The sequence below is a fragment of the Taudactylus pleione genome, unplaced genomic scaffold, assembly GCF_031769625.1.
Source record: "Taudactylus pleione unplaced genomic scaffold, aTauple2 ptg000017l, whole genome shotgun sequence".
Classification (NCBI taxonomy): Eukaryota; Metazoa; Chordata; class Amphibia; order Anura; family Myobatrachidae; genus Taudactylus; species Taudactylus pleione.
The window spans coordinates 7,232,051-7,251,204 of NW_028284419.1; the positions used below are offsets into that span (position 1 = coordinate 7,232,051).

Genomic DNA, 19,154 nt, shown 5'->3' on the forward strand with positions numbered 1-19,154 from the left:
TGCCAGGGAACCAAAGTGATTTTCACAGATCACAGCCGTAGTATACCAAGAAAAAAAGAGACTGTTCCCAAGCGCTCCTAATGGAATGATGGACAGTTTTTCAGACCAAATATCTCTGAGTCAATTATCTGTGTGTGATGTTATTACACCACCGAATCAGTCCCAGTTCAATACTACTGCATCAATATCACTGTGTCAGAAAAGTTAAAATAATTCCCAGTAATTCACCATAACTTCAGTAATATCAAGTCGTCACTCCAAGCTGTGATTAAATTTTTTCATCCAAGGCAAAACCTCCTCTGTGTAGACTTTTCAAATGTGCACACATGCAAAACAAAAGAGGGTTGCCGTAATAGTGTAAAATCTTCACAATTTTATTAATGTTTAAAACACACAAATGGATGCGTACCATAAATGACCTTTAAAGCAAGGCACACTGTTGTACATATAGGGTTATTAATCCACTCCCCCTATAGAGCGTTACCTTCCCAGTCTGGGTAATCCAAATGTAATCATCATAAAAATAATGCTAAAATAATTTGGGATAGTGAAAGTTCTTTCAATATAACTTCCCTGATATGTGTCAGTCCATATAGTGAGAGACAATGTATAATGGATAAAAGTCTCGCCCAATCCAAAAATATCAGCAATGTCCGATCCACAAGTTAATAAAGAAAATGTTCCAAATAATATGGCACAGGAGTATTAGGAATAGAAATGAAATAGAGTGTGTATGTTACCCTGAGGGTGCCGTGGTATATTCCCCACTTGGGTCCAAACAGCTCACCTCAGCATGAAACGGTAACTTTGAGGATGATATCCTCTCAGATCTCCTGGGACCATAAGGGAGACATCTGATTGGCTCAAAATTTATTCTGCAGCAGGATAACGAACCCAATATACAGCCAATGTCAAAAAGAACTATCTTCAGTGTAAAGAAGAACAAGGAGACCTGGAAATGATGATATGGCCCCCACAGATCCCTGATCTCAACATCATTGAGTCTGTCTGGGATTACATGAAGAGACAGAAGGATTTGAGCAAGCCTACATCCACAGAAGATCTGTGCTTAATTATCCAAGATGTTTGGACTCCCTGCTGAGTTTCTTCAAGAACTGTGTGCAAATGTACTTAGAAGAATTTATGCTGTTTTGAAGGCAAAGGGTGGTCACACCAAATGTGATTTAGATTTCTCTTCTGTGCATTCAATTTGCATTTTGTTAATGGGGAGAGCGCTTTGGAGCTGTGCTGCTGCAGGACAGGTGCTCACAGGATTGTTGTGCCTTTCAGTAGAAATAAGAGTAGAGTAGTTAGGAAGATTGAGGGCACTTCCAATGAGCTCTTAATCTCATTGGAAGTGCTCATAGGAAGCACAGGAATCTCATAGGAAGCACAGGAATCTCATAGGAAGATTGAGGGCACTTCCAATGAGCTCTTAATCTTTGAGCTCACTTTTTGTAAGTAGAAGTGCAAAGGCAGACTGGCAGCAATGGGGCCCCAATTTGTAAAGGTCTTGTAGCTCTCTGAGTGTACAGCCTTGGGGCTGCTTCATTTTAGGTATCATTAGTAGTGATTTAGCTACTTTGCAGAGTGGGATGCCTCAATAATGTTATATTTTACGGTATTTCCTGGTAGAGGAGCTTCGTCTGTCATATTTGCTTGTCAGGCCACACCCTCTACTCATCTTTGTTTTAAGTCCTCTGCCAACTTCAGAATATTGCTTTAGTGTATGGATCATATTGATTTTATTCTCCAACTAAGATTTGTATTCTGCAGTGGAGACACGTATCACATAGCTGACAATAGAGCAGTTTCCTGCATCTATTCCTTATGTATTTATCCTTGGTATGCCAGCATTTATGTGTAGACACAATCCATTTGAATTCATACATCTCCACCGTGCATTACAATAAAAGCATCATTACATGTGGGGTGCTACTTTATCACATGCTACATCTCTGTATGTACAAGTTTCAAGAGCTTCTCAGACAAAGCTGTAATTATATTGAAGTGTTTTCTTTCCGCTCTGTCATACTTTTTTTGTTAGTTTGTTTTTTTCTTTTTAGGTTCAGTAATTACTTGATAATTGTATCTAATGTAGATTATAAGGAAAATGTTGAAACCTACTCACTGTAGAAATGTACTGTATATGCAAAGGTGTTCACCTAAGTGATACACCCTTAACCCCTGCAGTGCTGGTAACACTCAATTAACAGGTGCATGTAATCGTCAATTTAAATATATTTCAAACATATATACATATAAAACCAAACACTCATAAAATAAAAAAATAATGATACAATACAATTTATAAAAGTTTGTTATACACTCTGCTAACAGTTTCGGCGGCGGACATAACATGGAGGCATGCTTACAAGCCCAGTATATCTATATACTGGGAAAAGTTTATACTATTGCAGGCTTTAACTGCAGATACCATGACAGGAGAGACGATCACTTACAAAGTTGGTAAATATTTACCTACAACAGCTTTATATGAGTGTTTTTCTTTCACCTTCACCTGAATTTGCCTATCTATGAATAAGGTATGCAGTTTAAATCCCAGCTGTCAGGATGCTGGAGCTTGGAATGCTTTCACCGGAATCCCGACACCAGTCAGAATCCCAGCACCGGTATTCTGTTGGGATGCCAGTGTGGGGATTCTGACCGTCAGGATCCCAAGTGCCAGCATCCTATACCCACCCATGTATAGACTTTGTGTATTCCTTTCCTACTATAAAAGTGAAAGAAACTTTCTGAGTATTGACACTTAGCAACTTTCAAAAAGTATCTAGAGTGTTAGTTACAAACAATTTACTAAGATATCTCCATAGATCTAGGAGCAGGTGACTGTTGTTTTCCCTGTGAGATACAATCAAAGGGTTGGGTACGGGATGCAGTTGCTCAGGATCCTGCCGGAATCCTGATTGGGTTAGAATAACGACACCCAGAGCTGGATTAAGGGGGTGGGCGAGAACACAGGGCCCCTCCCGGCCAGAAATTCTACGTGGGAACGATTTTGCTCATCCCCAGCCTCCACTGACCCACACAGCAGCTGGTGGTGGAAGCTGGAGAATAGCAGACTGGCTCCCCTCCCTGGCCAGTGCAGTGGCCGGCGCCCAGCACCTGTCTTCACTACTCTTCTCTGGGGGTGGTGTGAGACGTGATGAGCAGTGATGTGCTACACAGGCTGTGTGTATAAGGTGTATATGAAACATAAATTAATTTAATTTCTGTACACAAACTTTGCTTGCGCCACAAAATTATTGAAAATATTGTACAAAATTACCTGCAGGCTGTGTGTATAAGGTGTATATAATACATAAATGCATTCTGTGTGTATATTTGGGCCCCATTCCCAAGATATTTCATTATGATATGCAAATCCAAAATACCCCTGGTCCCAAGCATTTTGGATATGGGAGACTCAACCTGTGTGTATATATATATTTATATATATATATATATATATATATATATATATATTATAGTGTGACCCCACTGCAGCAGTGCTGGTGGGACCTGCACTGCTGCCTCATGGAGATGCATGGGGTGGAGGCACTGGCACAGCGGGCACAGCCAGGCTGGGCAGTGCTGTCAACAGGTAGAGGGCTTCCCTGTCTTAAGTGCCTCGGGCCCCCAGAAAGCTAAATATGGCTCTGCCGACACCTGCCGTTAAGTACTCTACTCTTAACCTTGCCTGTAAGTACACTACCCTTACCCCTAAACCCAACCCACCCTCCCCACAGCCTAAACCTAACCCTCCCCACAGCCTAAACCTACCCCCCCCACAGCCTAAACCTGCTCCTCCCTTCCCGCAGCCTAACTCTAATTCTCCCTCCTCAAAGCCTAGCCCTCCCCCTAGTGGCTAAATCCTAACCTAACCCCAATACTTACTGTTGGGATGTCAGAGGTTGGGATGTTGGCGGCGGGATTCTGACTAGTGGCGGGATTCCGGCGTCTGCATTCTGAGTGACGGCATCAAGCACGCTGGGTTGTCAACTACATCCGCACTGGAGACTATGGCATAATTGATGTTGGCGATTGAGCAAATGCTTTTTATACATTGTATTGTTTTTTTTTTTTTTTTTTATGAGTGTATGGTTATATATGTATTAAATATATTTAATTGACAAATTGCACACACCTTTGTAATCGAGTGTTACAAGCACTGCAGGGGTTAAGCGTCTATCACTTAGGTGAACATCTTTGCATATAAATTTCTGTCTTGGTTTCGTGTGGCTGCAAATTCCCCTCACCTGCATGCTGCAGGTACACTGGTTTATTTATTTATTTTATAGATCCAGCACAGAACTACTTCTTGATGTTTCTTACTGTAGAAATGTGAATTGTTAGCAAGTTACATGCTTAGGAATTTTCCAAAGTAGAATTCATGTCACTTAGCAATGATTACAATGTCCACATGCCGGGTTGTTAAAATTTCTCCCTAGAGATGTCCCTAGTTATCATTATCGACCAACTACACAGAACAGCATATCTTATTCTACATACTAAAGCAATTCTTACTATTTACTCTCAATCTCTGTGAACTGTTTTGATTTATAAGTTCGACAAACTCATTATCAGTGCATGAATGTTGGCCTACACTATACCATGTTTCTCCAGCAGAAAAATGTTCTAGGAAATGATTTTAAAATATTGACAACTATGCTGCAAATAAGTCTTAGTTATGATGTTTCTTTTTGTTATCCATTAAGGTTTGCAACAGCTGAAAACAATTTTCGACGTATAGATTACATTACATACATGGATGATCTTGCTGCGGATATAGGTGTGACACCAAACATACTGAAGTTGTTTTTAACTGACCCACTTTTGGCATTCAAAGTTGTGTTTGGCCCCTGCAATTCTTACCATTTACGTCTAACTGGTCCAGGAAAATGGTCTGGAGCCCGAGAGGCCATTTTTACCCAATGGGAACGTATTGAAAAGCCCCTAAGAACACGAGTGGCAAAACGGGATTCTAAATCTTCATTGGTATCACTTATGATCTGTTTTTTTAGCTTTCTGGTGATGGTTGCAGTTGTCTGGCTAAAAGGATAAAACCTAGCAAAACTTTCCTCTGTAATATAAAATCTGGCCAATCAAATAGCAAAGCTGGACATTTTTACAGATGATTGAAGATTCACAAGACACTTGAAGTAATGAGATGCTGTTCTTAATTGCATAAATGCACTGAATAGTATTTTATAGCCATTTTAAATACTGCCTAAAGTAAAATAGGTATTACAGTAATAGAATACAATATGTATAGTATGTCTGTTTTTATGAGGTTTTCATACTGTACAATTTTCATTCGCTGAACAGCATCTTAGGCATTTAGTTGATTTGAGTCCAGCCCAACACATGAAAAACATACATCCTATGCATGTCCAAAAGTTGTGACCATTAAATAACACTGACCTTAAAAATGCTTACATTCACCATTGGCACCTTTGTAAAACAAGATTTTAAAAATGTAATAAAAGATGTCAACAATATACAAATAATAAATGCTCATATGTACGGTATTAATTATTGCTAGCGATATATTAATGGAAGTTTTTACCTGTGTACTACTGTCTATTTTAGAAACAATATGATACTTTTTGTGTTAATTTGTGTTTAAGTATACTATATTATCCAACTTTATACTTTCTGTATATTACAAATTACTCTTTCCCTGCCTATTTTAAACTAAGTGGAACCCAGTGGTAAATTCACTAAAGTGAGAGTTTTTAGAAGTGAGTTTTGGAAGAGATGTTGCCCATAGCAAATAAATCAGATTCTACTTAACATTTAACTAGCACCTTCTAGAACATAATAGCTAGCATCTGATTGGTTGCCATAGGCAACATCTCTTCTAAAACGCACTTCTAAAAACTCACTTTAGTAAATTTACCCCCTAGACTCAATGACCTTGTGTCTTTTTTTTAACAAAATTATTTTATAAATTATGTAATATATGTGCTTTAATAGTTTCTTGATGTAACATTTTAAGAATATTTTGTTCCGTCTATTTATTCATGCTTTTCCCTTCTCTGATATTTGGTACATACTAATATTTAATTGACCAAAACAAATTTAAAGGGGAACATACTATTAAACTTATATTGTCTTTATTTAGCTGTAATTACGTTTTTGACATTAAAATTATATTAAAGAGTCCTTTTTGTTCTGGTTTTATGAATATTTCCAAAAACTTTATTACAAGTGCAAAACTGATCGCTTGTCTAGGAAATACAGTAAGCCAAAAGAAACATGTAGAATACTGGATGATTAGGAGTACCTTTATTGATACAAAGGAGGAATATTATAGGATGCACATTTTTGGTTAGTTTGAGTTCTTCTGATATTGCAGTGAGATTCTGGTGACTTTCCACTCAAAGTCGGCAGATGTAATAGAAGGAGGCATAGCATCAAAATTGACGACTAGTTTCAGGGATTTGTGATGGGTAGGAAAGGACAAACTTGCCAAAAATGCTACTGGCCAGAGAGTTTGCTCATACTACTTACATTTTAAGCAATCTTTCCAGAGAGAACATAACAAAGAGCCACAATAAACACATGAATTACTTTGTCACTAATTAATGCTCAGTTATGGCCCGCACCCCCAAAAAAATATTTATTTTATATTTGGGACAATAATGTTTAAATATATTTAAAATTATGCAGACAATGATACTTTAGTTAATTGTGGTCATATAAATTCATTTTTCCGGTGAGTTTATGTCGCAGGCTACTACATCTGACAACTTGTATTTTTGAAATTTACAAAATTTGGAATGGCGACTTTTATCCAGTGGAAAGTGATTCTGGCAACTTTGCGTCTAATCTCATTCTATTGCATAAAGTGACTTGAATCTCTTGGAAATTCACCAGTTTTTAAAAATCATTCTCTCCAAAGTGTGCTTCTTACAAATGAATGAATAAGAGAGAGCTCTGACATAGAACGCCATGGAGTTTAAAAGAGCTTCAATGAGCATAATAAATGCAGACGTTATTTACCTTTATCAGGAAACAATTGACATGCACAGTACATAATTAAAAATAACTTGCACAATAATAAAAAACAGAATACTGTCAGCAAGGCAACTTTTCCCATATTACTGCCAATTGGCAGAAAATTTAAGATACTGTAAAAAACATTTTTCTGTATGCCTCAAGCTTAAACTCTGAACTGTACTTTTTGTGTCAAAATTCTGTGACCTCAATACCCAGTGGTCAAAGTGGAAATTTAGAAGTGGTGTTACAGAGAATGTGTAACTACTGGAAGTTGTGCTTTAGAGATTTTGAGGGTTTCTCTATTCTTTCACAGTACATCCGGTCACTGAATTTGACTGCAAGTAGACACCTAAATCACATTTAAGGTGCTAAAAATAATCACTATTAATATATATTTTTTATTAACATAATACCTGCTCCTCCCAATATTGAGGTACTGCAACCCCCAAACTAAACAATTAGATAAGAAACCAGGGTCGCAGACTCTGTAATTAGGTCCCGGGATGACCCTTTCACACAGAAAAAAACTTTAATTACCGGGTAAAAGTGCATTACCCAGTAATTTGATTTTCATTGTGAAAGGGGTATAAAGACCAGAACCGGCAAACCCACCTGGTATTTAAATGCTGTGTAAAAGCTGGGATTTTTCACACACTCTGGCCCTGATTCAGAGCTGGACGCTCTGACAGAACGCTCGTTCTGAATCAGGGCCGTCCTTCCTAATTTTAGAGCGGCCTCCTGGCTGCTCGCATTGCTGTGGGCGGCCTTGTGGTAGGGTCTCGTTGCCGCAAGCCCTGGAGAGCTTTCGGCTCTATCAGAGCCGGGAGCACTCCCACTGGCATCACTTGTGATGTCAGTGGGGCCGGCCCCAGATGGTAGGCGTTCCCATGGGAATGCCTCCGTCTGGGCAGCAACGCCCCCGGCATGCCCACCAAAGGGGGTGTGCTGTCACTCACCATCAACAGCACGCCCCCCTTGTAGCGAGACCCATAGCGACGGCTTGGCCATCGCTATCCAGGTCTCGCACATGCGCACGACAGAGCCGGCTCCCTCGTGCGCATGCGCACTGGGCCAACATCGACCCGCTTGCGAGCGCTCGGCGCTCACGAGCGGGTCTGAATTTGGCCCTCTGTGTGAAAGGGGTTTTATGCTAGTAGCATCACATTTGGCAGATAATTTTTGTGTGGCTCCCAAATATCCAGATACTGGTAGGTAGGAGTCAGATCGTAGTCCCTACTGATAATGGGGACTGCGATCTGCACCGATAATTAGCTTTTCACAGGAGATTTCTGCGAAATCATAGGCTATTAGTACATAGCGCTGATACATAATAATTGAGAAACTGTGGTTTCTGCATAATTTTATGAAAAAACCCTTGATAAATTGGCACCACAGTTAATGGTTTGAAGGTATTGAGCTTAAAATACAAGTTTGTTAAGTTGTGGTAGTAAATTTTGCATAGGCTATATTCTTTAGTTAGGCACATTATAAGGATGCACCTAATAAGATTCTGGTCAGGGCCGGATTAAGATCTGTGGGGGCCCCTGGGAAACAAACATGTGGGGGCCCCTATTAAATGTGACGAACTGGGGGTATGCACAATGGGGACCCCAGTAGTGTCAGTGCCCACAGCAGTGGTGCCCTTTATGCAGTGTACCCAGTAGTAGTGCCCCCAGAAGTGTTGCCCCGTATGCAGTGCCCCCTATACAATGCCCCCAGTAGTTATGCCCCCAGTAGTAGTGTCCCTAATAGTAATGCCCCCTGTATAAATACCCCCAGTAGTAATACCCCTGTAGTTGTGCCCCCAATAGAAATGCCCCCCCAGTAGTCATGCCCCTGTGTGTGCCCAATAGTAATGCCCTAGTAGTAATGCCCCCTGTATAAATGCCCTCAGTAGTAATACCCCTGTAGTTGTGCCCCCAGCAGTCATGCCCCCTGTGGTAGTGGCACCAGTAGTAATGCCCCCTGTAGTAGTACCCTCTGTATAAATGCCCCCTGTAGTAATGCCCCCCGAGTAATGCCCCCTGTAGTAATGCTGAGTAATGCCCCCCCCGAGTAATGCCCCCAGTAGTAATGCCCCCCCAAAGCAATGCCCTCAGTGGAAAAGCCGCTTGTGCTAAAAAGAAAAAAAGTCATACTTACCTTGAGCCCCGCTCCCTCTGCCTTTTGGTCCGCTTGGCTGCTCCTCTGCATCATGGGAGAAACGTCATGACATCTCTGCCATAGTTCACTGCCTGAGCCGGAAGCCGGAGTTCAAGAGTGAGCTTCAGTCTCCGGCTCTGGCTGCTCCTGCAGGGAGGGAGCCGGGCGCCCGCTGGTTACAATCTCAGCGGGCGCCTGGTGTCTCCGTGCGGCACCGGGGTTAGGTGTCCGGAGGAGGCGGAACTGGTTCCGTCTCCTCCAGTTCACTTTAACACCGATGGCTGGGTGTGGGAGCCCTTCAGGTGTAGGGGCCCAGGGACAATCGCCCCTGTCGCCCCCCCTTTAATCCAGCCCTGATTCTCGTTAATGTTTCTCATTCAGGGGTCTATTCATGGAGTTTCGAGTCATAGCATTGTTACTTTTTCCTATATATTGCATTATTTGTATGCAAAATATAGCTTGGCTAAGTAGCAATATATGTATACTTACCTTTTATGCAATGCTGTCTGGTATCCAGGGCTTCAGCCATGCACTGACTGCCGGGTCATCTCACATCAGTGCTGCAACTGGGAGGGGGCAGCGACCAGTTAGTTAAGAGTATAGTTGAGCGGTTTGGTTTTACCACTCATCTCTAGTTAAGAGGTGGTGACCCAGTATATGCATATGTCGGGTCATCTTATTAATGGTGACGGGTTAGGACAGCGCAAGGGGGCAGTGGAGGCCATGGGCAGTAAGGAAGAAGTGACCCAGCATATGCATATGTCCGTTCACCGTACTAAAATATATGGCGGGGGCAGGAGCAGTGCAAGGAGGCACTGGGGCTGCCGGCAATCAAGAGGAGCCAGGTGACCCAGCATATGCATATGTTGGGACACCTTAATAATATATAGCAGCGGCGGGGTGCTGAGGGACAGAGCAAGGGACAGTGGGCAGGGAGGATTCAGAGGAGGTGACCCGGCATATGAATATGCATATGCCCTGGGCTCCTCTTATTGGCTCCTGTCCATGAAGAGGTGGAATGAAAGCTGTCTTCGCTGCTCTTCTCACCAGGCCTCCTTACGCCATCATAAAATGGCGAATGGATTTTGTGAATCAAAACTGAAAGCTCTGATTTCCGTGTTCTATGAACCACTCTCCCCATACTACTGTATGGAGAAGTGATAGCTGCACTAATCAGGGGAACCACTGGAGAAATCTGAGATTTCTCCATGGTAACATCTTCTATGAATGGGTTAAAGCAGTGAAAAACCCTGTTATCACTGATAAAGGGCTTTTCACTGCTACGTGAATAGACCCAACAGTATGTGAAATCTAAAAATAAATATAAAAAAAATACAATAGTGTACAATGGGTGATAAAAAATTTTTTTTTAAATAATGTAAAAATACTCACTCCGGGTTGGTGATATGTATGCTTTTTATCTTATTGCACTGTTGTCTGCCAGTGGTTGTTTAGATTCAAAGATCCTGGATGTTTTGTATGATCAATTTGTATGATCAATTTGATACAGGACCCACTGTTATGAGTCATAGGTGACCCGAAACAAAAAAAATACCAAAACACACCAATAGTGTACACTACACAATATGAAGGACAATATACAATAGAAGCTAATGTTGTTTACTTACCTCTGTTCAGAAATATGTATGCTTTGGACTTTAATTTGGTCTATGGGCTCTTGTAGGAAAGTGCTACTGCTCTTCAATTTACCCACTTCGATTTCATACAATAAAATTTCTATTTTTGTGAATAAAAAGGCTTTTACTAACTTAAATCTAAATTCTATAAATGTAGAAAATAATATGTTTAGGAGGGTTTGAAGTTCTTTGAACATGATTGACATGTAAATTGATAGAGCTAGTTTCTATAGAAGGATACATATTAAAAAAATCTTTGACACATAAATGTATAAAATGTGAACAGTAATCCAATGAAATTACGTTATCATTGGAAAGGGTAAATAACTGTTGGAAATTAATTAGTTTGAACATCTATAGGTCCAGAACACAGAATATTACCTGGAATATATGTGTCTGTGCACCTGCTATGTGACCTGGAAATCGTGAACTGTTTGGGGTTCTGAGTACCCAGTTTGAGGACCACTGGTTTAAGGTTTAGCAATCAGGAATAACGTTTTGTGCTAATTAAAAAATGTATGCAGTATATACAGGTCGTTGATCCTGGAATAAATGTTTCATATATACTAGGTCTGGAGTAATTTAGGATTCTGAAATGTAGGAAACTTAGGGCCTCATTTACTAGCGAGTTTTATCACCAAAACGAGTTCACTGTGTATAATAAATGGTGCTCCAGCCAATCAGCTTCCAACTCTTTTTTCCTGCTTGGCAGCAACTTACAAATCTAGTGTTTTGCTTATTTAAAATAAGAGAAAATATATATTCAGTAATAATACACCTGTAATGTTTTTTAATGTTTTTATTGAACATAACAGAAGCACAAGAAACAAATAATTGCAGTCCATATTTAGTAGATTTATTATTATTTATTGAGAAGATTGATTTGCATCAGTAAAATAAAAGCTAAACCTATAGGGGCTGATTCGCATGCAAAGTGGCTGTAGTTGCGAAAGCCTGATATACTACCTCATGCTAAAGAGGGGGTTCTTGTGTCTATAAGCGGAAACCCATGCTGGCCATTGATTTTATGCAAGGCATCGCAAACCATCATCATTAATATTGGCACTTGCATCATGCCACAGAAGATGCAAGAGATCCACCAGAAACAGGCTTCCCTTCCTCTTACGCATCACTCGACAAATCGCGCAGAGCTTTAGATACAAACCCACGACACTCCCACAAGACAGGGCAGTAACACACAATGTCATGAAAAGACAGATCCGACCAAGTTCCGTACAACTCACAATAGGAGGGACAGCCGCTAACATATATATATATATATATCAGCATCTGCGCATGTGCTGTATGCCAAAAATTGCCACTCAGGTCCATGCACAGAGATCTGTCTGACTCAGGATTAATCCCATAATAAGTTGCTTTCATCTATCTGTAACATACAGTTGCTTTTCAGTTAAAAAATGTAGTTGTACATGTAATAAAATATAATGAATACAATTTCCAACAGGTAAAAAAGGCAACTAAGTGCTAAACACTGATGTACATTTACAATGATTGTAAATTGTGCAGTAACATTATACGTATAAACCACTATGATGAAAAAAACATCTTAGGTCTTTTTTGTTTGGTGATATTAAGCGCAGGTATCCTAAAGCCATGCCACAAACACAGCAATGAGGAGCAGAGGTAACAGGAGGAACTTGACCAACGTTATAATGGCAGATGATTCTTGATGAGAAGATACCACTCTCATTTTTGTGGCTGCAATAGTTCTATTCCACTGATTTAATATAGCCTTCCGAGCCCCATTCCATTTGCCTTCTCCATGCAGTCGAAATTGGTAGGGGCTACAAGGCCCAAAGAATACCTGCCATGCCAATATTGGATCAGTAAGGAAGAGATGAGCAAGTTTCGGCTTGCAGCCAATGTAAGAGCTTAATTCATCCATGTAAGAGACGTAATCAGTGGATAATGTTTCACTTCGGCCAAACCTTAAATGTGTTGGGGAAAAAAAAGAAACATTTTATAATTAAAGCCGTGTGTTAAGACAACCATTGCTGAAAGCATAGTCCATAATTACCGTCAAACACTGTTGTACATTTGCACACCAGGGAACTTTTTGTGATTTACAAAACAAAATGGAAGACACTCATGTCTTCAGTGTACCAAAATGGAGGAATTGTAGAGTAGGCATTATGTTCTATTTATCTTTATTATTTTTTCCTACTTTGTGTTGCTATATTTTAGTCAAGAGATCAATTCAGACAAACAAAATGACTATCTCAGGTGAATATAATGGGTTTTGTGCTGTGCATTTATGCAGGAGAAAGACAATGTTATGCTTTTTGTTTACCACACACTGTGTATAACAGCTTAATCACCACTATTCTTATAGGATTTTAATAACTGACCATAAATAAAATTAACTGGTAGCTAACCAAAATATGACTCATTGTACAGTAATATGCTTAAAACTAAATACAGTATATGATATATTATGGCATTTGAAATAAAAAAAATACAATGATAATAAAAATATAAAATGCATAAGGCAGTAGTTCCCAAACTTTTTTGAATGATGGCGCCCTAGAGTATCAGTAGTTTTTCCATTCCACCCAGGAGCCAAAAGTTTCTTATTGAGAAATTCAGAGAAAAATTAAATAAAGTAAATTGTGCTTATATGTCACCCTTAGGTTCAGTTATGTGGTGGTTAACAGGGCTGCACTTATTTCTGTCCACATATTCTTTGATTGGCAGCCATTAGCACTGGTTTTACCTATCACACTGAATAAAATACATTTTATTTGGTACTGGACCACCAACCCAAGGCACCCCTGCAAGCAGCCTGAGGCACCCCAGGGTGCCATGGCACACAGTTTGGGAACCACTGGCATAAGGGATATTTGACAGCTATAAACACCGTTTCTACTTGTAGCTGTTGGTTGACAGAGCAGATTGGATAGATGGGCTGGGGAGAAGTGTGGATGATTATGATGATAGAAGTCAGTTATTAATTGCCCTTTAGCCTTCTGTCTGAAAGGGTAATGCTGTATACTGCCCAACCATCACAATGGTCGAAACAGCCCCAATTTTTGCCAACTGGCCAGTGATGAGTGTACGACGGCCGCACCTCCAGTCTTGTTGCTGAGACCTCCAATGTTGAGAGGCATGATACTGTATGTTATACTTGGCCCAAATAGTCTGTAGTAATAGGCAATGTTATAGACATAGTATTTCAGCCACTGTAAATGACGTATAAGACAGTTGTGCATAGCTACTGCAATATTTATTTCCCGGTTTGCCCTGTACCTGTTCCTCACTGACCTGGCAGCTGAAATGAGACTCTGTATTAATTAGGGTGGTTTGTTTGCCAGTGAATCAGAATATATGTGCTTCATTGCGATTTGCAGCCACCCTGAACCCGCACTGCTGTGGTACTTAGGTGTTTATGTACTAAGCTTTGGGGGCCCATTTATCATTAACTATTTGCAGCATATTCCCTGAAAAACACCCATATTTGGGGGATATCCCTAAAAAATTATTATCCCTACAATGTACTATGGAGAGCCTGCAGCAGATACCTCTGATATGCTGCTGTCCCTCCATTTTATGGAGGGCTACACATCGCATAAGTAATGGGAGAGGGTTAGAAGGCAATGGCCGCTGTACATGGTTGGTCTGTATACCATGCATGCGCAGACGCAGTTTCTTCACTCTGAGCATCTCACAGAGATGGGCTCCTTTTGGGTACCCTGTCCCTGCGAGGGCTACTTGATACATGCCGGTACTAGTAACGTGCCCAGATTGTATTGCAAATGTGGCTGATCATAAATGGTCCCCTAGAGGAGATAAAGCACCAATCAATGAACTCCTGTCACTTTACAGGTTGTTTGAAAAATGATAATTAGGAGCTGATTGGTTGGTACTTTATCTCCATTCACTTTATCTCTTTCCAAGGCTTACTACATAGACTCCTCAGTGTTGTGAGAGAGAGTGGGCAATTTATTAAATGACAAAATACATTTTGCACACAATAAAGGACTTTTTACTTGCTTTGCTCTCTATGAGAAATTGTATTTAACAAATACTGCTACAATATGTGTTAATTATTGTTGTTTATAACTTTAAAAAATACTTTATTATTTGAATACAGCATTTATCTATTTCCATAATATGCTTTCAATAGACAGATGCTTAAGAAGATAATTACAACTTGCACAGTGAGTGGAGAGTGCTTCTTCAGGGGATAGATTGTGCTGCTACAGGGGAAGAGAAGAGGGGAGAATGTGATGCTACAGGGCAAGGGAAGAGGGGAGAATGTGCTGCTGCAGGGCAAGGGGAGAGGGGAGAATGTGCTGCTAAAGGGCAAGGGAAGAGGGGCAAATGTGCTGCTACAGGGGAAGAGAAGAGGGAAGAATGTGCTGCTACAGGGGAAGAGAAGGGGGAGAATGTGCTGCTAGAGGGGAAGGGAAGAGGGGAGAATGTGCTGCTACAGGGGAAGAGAAGAGGGGAGAATGTGCTGCTACAGGGGAAGAGAAGGGGGAGAATGTGCTGCTAGAGGGGAAGGGAAGAGGGGAGAATGTGCTGCTACAGGGGAAGGGAAGAGGGGAGAATGTGCTGCTACAGAGCAAGGGAAGAGGGGAGAATGTGCTGCTACAGGGGAAAAGAAGAGGGGAGAATGTGCTGCTACAGGGCAAGGGAAGAGGGGAGAATGTGCTGCTACAGGGGAAGAGAAGAGGGGAGAATGTGCTGCTACAGGAAAAAGGAAGAGGGGAGAATGTGCTGCTACAGGGAAAGGGAAAAGGGGAGAATGTGCTGCTACAGGGCAAGGGAAGTGGGGAGAATGTGCTGCTACAGGGCAAGGGAAGAGGGGAGAATGTGCAGCATTCCCCATAGATACACTCCCTGCTCCAGAGTCCAGTTCAGTGATTTTATAGGATAACGCAGGCTGACTCATGATTAACTCCTTGGAAGCATGTACTAGAAATCTGTACATCACAGCATATTTATGCATGTGCTGCAGCTGTGTGGCACGGGAAGGTATGAATGTGGTATATAACTGCTTAGTTTCATTGTTGCAGTTTATTTATCTGCTGTGATACAATTAAACAACTGAAGAAATTAATACTATTAACAGTTATTGCAACAAATTGTATATTTCTAAAGTTCAGACTGGTAGATTTGATCTCCTATGCAAACAAGAAGTTGATTATTATACTGTACAGCCATGGCCAAAAGTTTTGAGAATAATAAGTATTGGTTTTCACAAAGTTTGCTGCTTCAGTGTTTTTAGACCTTTTTGTCAGATGTTACTATGGTATACTGAAGTAAAATTACAAGCATTTCAGAAGTGTCAAAGGCTTTTATTGACAATTACATTAAGTTTATGCAAAGAGTCAATATTTGCAGTGTTGACCCTTCTTTTTCAAGACCTCTACAATTCGCCCTGGCATGCTGTCAATAAACTTCTGGGCCACATACTGACTGACTGACGGCCGCCCAATCTTGCCTAATCAGTGCTTGGAGTTTGTTTGTCCACCCGACTTCTTGAGGATTGATCACAAGTTCTCAATGGGATTAAGGTCTGGGGAGTTTCCTGGGCATGGACCCAAAATTTTGATGTTTTGTTTCCCAAGCCACTTAATTATCACTTTTGCTTTACGGCAAGGTGCTCTATCATGCTGGAAAAGGCATTGTTCATCACCAAACTGTTCTTGGATGGTTGGGAGAAGTTGCTCTTGGAGGATGTTTTGGTACCATTCTTTATTTATGGCTGTGTTCTTAGGCAAAATTGTGAGTGATCCCTCTCCCTTGGCTGAGAGGCAACCCCACACATGGATGGTCTTAGAATGCTTTACTGTTGGCATGACACAGGATTGATGGCAGCGCTCACCTTATCTTCTCCAGACAAGCATTTTTCCAGATGCCCCAAACAATGTGAAAGGGGATTCATCTGAGAAAATAACTTTATCCCAGTCCTCAGCAGTCTAATCCCTGTACCTTTTGCAGAATATCAGTCTATCCCTGATATTTTTCCTGGAGAGAAGTGGCTTCTTTGCTGCCATTCTTGACACCAGACCATCCTTCAAAAGTCTTCGCCTCATTGTGCGTGAATATGCACTCCCACCTGCCTGCTGCCATCTTCTGAGCAAGCTCTGCACTGGTTTTGCCCCAATCCTGCAGCTGAATCAATTTTAGGAGATGGTCCTGGTGCTTGCTGGATGTTCTTGGGTGCCCTGAAGCCTTCTTCACAACTATTGAACCTCTCTCCTTGAAGTTCTTAATGATCCGATAAATGGTTGATTTAGGTGCAATCTTACTATCAGCAATATCCTTGCCTGTGAAGCCCATTTTGTGCAAAGCAATGATGACTGCACGTGTTTCCTTGCAGGTAACCATGGTTGACAGAGGAAGAACAATGATTTCAAGCACCACCCTCCTTTCAAAGCTTCTGTTATTTTAACTCAATCAGCATGACAGAGTGATCTCCAGTCTTATCCTCATCAACACTCTCACCTGTGTTAACGAGAGAATCACTGACATGATGTCAGCTGGTCCTTTTGTGGCAGGGCTAAAATGCAGTGGAAATGTTGTTTTTGGGATTAAGGCCCTGATTCAGAGCCGGATGCTCTGACCAGAGCGCTCGCTCTGAATCAGGGCTGTCCTAGTTAAATTTGGATGCTTGCATAGCTGTGGGTTACCACCCACAGCTTATGCGAGCGTCCATGATGATGGTCGCGATGGTCAAGACCATTGCGACCATCGGGCTTGCGACGAGACCCTGCGGTAGGTGCTCGCTGCCGCAAGCCCTGGAGTGATTTAAGCTCTATCAGAGCCAAAATCACTCCCACTGACATCACTAGTGATGTCAGTGGGGCCGGCCCCAGACGTTAGGCGTTCCCATGGGAACGCCTCCATCTGGCAGCCACGCCCCCGGCACGCCCACCAAAGGGGGTGTGCTGTCACTCACCATCGACAGCAGATGGCTGTCGCTATCCGGGTCTCACGCATGCACACGACGCAGCTCCCTCCAACGTGCGCATGCGCATTTGGGTACCATCGACCCGCTTGCGAGCGTCCTGCGCTCGCGAGTGGGTCTGAATGAGACCCTAAGTTCATTGTCATTGCAAAGAAGGACTTTCCAATTAATTGCAATTCATCTGATCACCTTCATGACATTCTGGAGTTTATGCAAATTGCCATCATAAAAACTTAAGCAGCAGACTTCGTGAAAACTAATACTTTTGTCATTCTCAAAACATTTGGCCATGGCTGCATATACTTATCATTATTATCCTTTATTTATATGGTGCCGCAAGTGTTCCGCAGTGCCTTACATAGTACATAAAACTAGTAAGTGAACAGGAAACAAGTAACTTACAGTACATTACAGTGCAGGACTAGGACACGACTTATATACATTGCTGCAATAGTGATTAAAGCACTCACAATAAGCAGCTGGGAGTTGGCAGTCAAGTATTAGGTGCCCTTATGGGGAGTAAGGAGTAGAAGAAAATGTAAAGAGAAGCACATGAGGGAAGAGGTTCTTACTCGAGAGAGCTTACATTCAGAAGGGGAGGAGCAGACAGACAGGCGTGACACAGAAGGGGAAGATAGGGAGGAAAGAGCATGAAGTAGGTTATGTGAATCATTGGCTTGGGGCAAGCAGTGTGCGACAACTCCACCCCCCTAGGTTATGGGCTGCTCGCCTAACCACCTTCTTCCCCGGCAGATAGACTACCCTGCCTACCCACCCCCAGGACATAGACACTCACTCTACTCAATCCCCCATATCATATACCACTCACCTTGGCAGCGGTCACTGGCAGTCTTTCTGTTTTTAAGATGGCCAATGTGAAACTGCTGTGTCCAAATATCCATCTTGGACTTAAATGAGGATACCTCTTTGCTTGGGAATGGCTGAGATGCATGGTGAAGATGTTTTAGGTAGGTATTTGGGCTGCCTAAGGAGTGTTCAGGCACACAGACTGTACACCCTGTGCTCACGCCTATGTGTCAGATTCTACTTTGACCAAAAGATATGTCTATAGTAGGGATGTGTGCCGACCCCCGTGTTTTGGTTTTGGATCTGTATCACCTTCTTATTTTGGATCTGGATTTGATTTTGGCAAAACTGCCCTCCTTGCGTGTTTTGGTTTTGGACCTGTATTTTTTCTAAAAAATAATAAAATTAGCTAAAATCACTAAATTTGGCCTGTTTTTGTTTCTACAGTATTGTTAACTTCAATAACATTAATTTACACTCTTTTCCAGTCAAATTTGACCACCTCACAGCTCACAATTTTGTTTTCATCCAGTTTAGGCCCATAATTTGCACCAAGCTAGCTGGCTGACTAAGCTAAGTGGCAGCAGTGGGCGGCACAAACACATGACAGCTCAACTTTCAACATG

At 41.5% G+C, this 19,154-nt stretch overlaps 2 protein-coding genes across 3 annotated transcripts in view; one reads left to right on the plus strand and one right to left on the minus strand.

The window, feature by feature from the left end:
* LOC148540774 (dimethylaniline monooxygenase [N-oxide-forming] 2-like) overlaps positions 1-6,090 on the plus strand; it is a 121,589-nt gene extending 115,499 nt beyond the window's left edge. For both annotated transcript variants that reach the window (XM_088482021.1, XM_088482012.1), the window contains exon 9: positions 4,719-6,090. In XM_088482021.1, the coding sequence (XP_088338147.1) occupies positions 4,719-5,064 (346 nt within the window). In that variant the 3' untranslated portion in view covers positions 5,065-6,090. The remainder of the gene's footprint in view (positions 1-4,718) is intronic.
* A 5,517-nt stretch (positions 6,091-11,607) lies between these two features.
* LOC148540775 (flavin-containing monooxygenase 3-like) overlaps positions 11,608-19,154 on the minus strand; it is a 133,323-nt gene continuing 125,776 nt past the window's right edge. Inside the window, exon 9 of the mRNA XM_088482011.1 lies at positions 11,608-12,733. Coding sequence (XP_088338137.1) covers positions 12,391-12,733 — 343 coding nt within the window. The 3' untranslated portion in view covers positions 11,608-12,390. The remainder of the gene's footprint in view (positions 12,734-19,154) is intronic.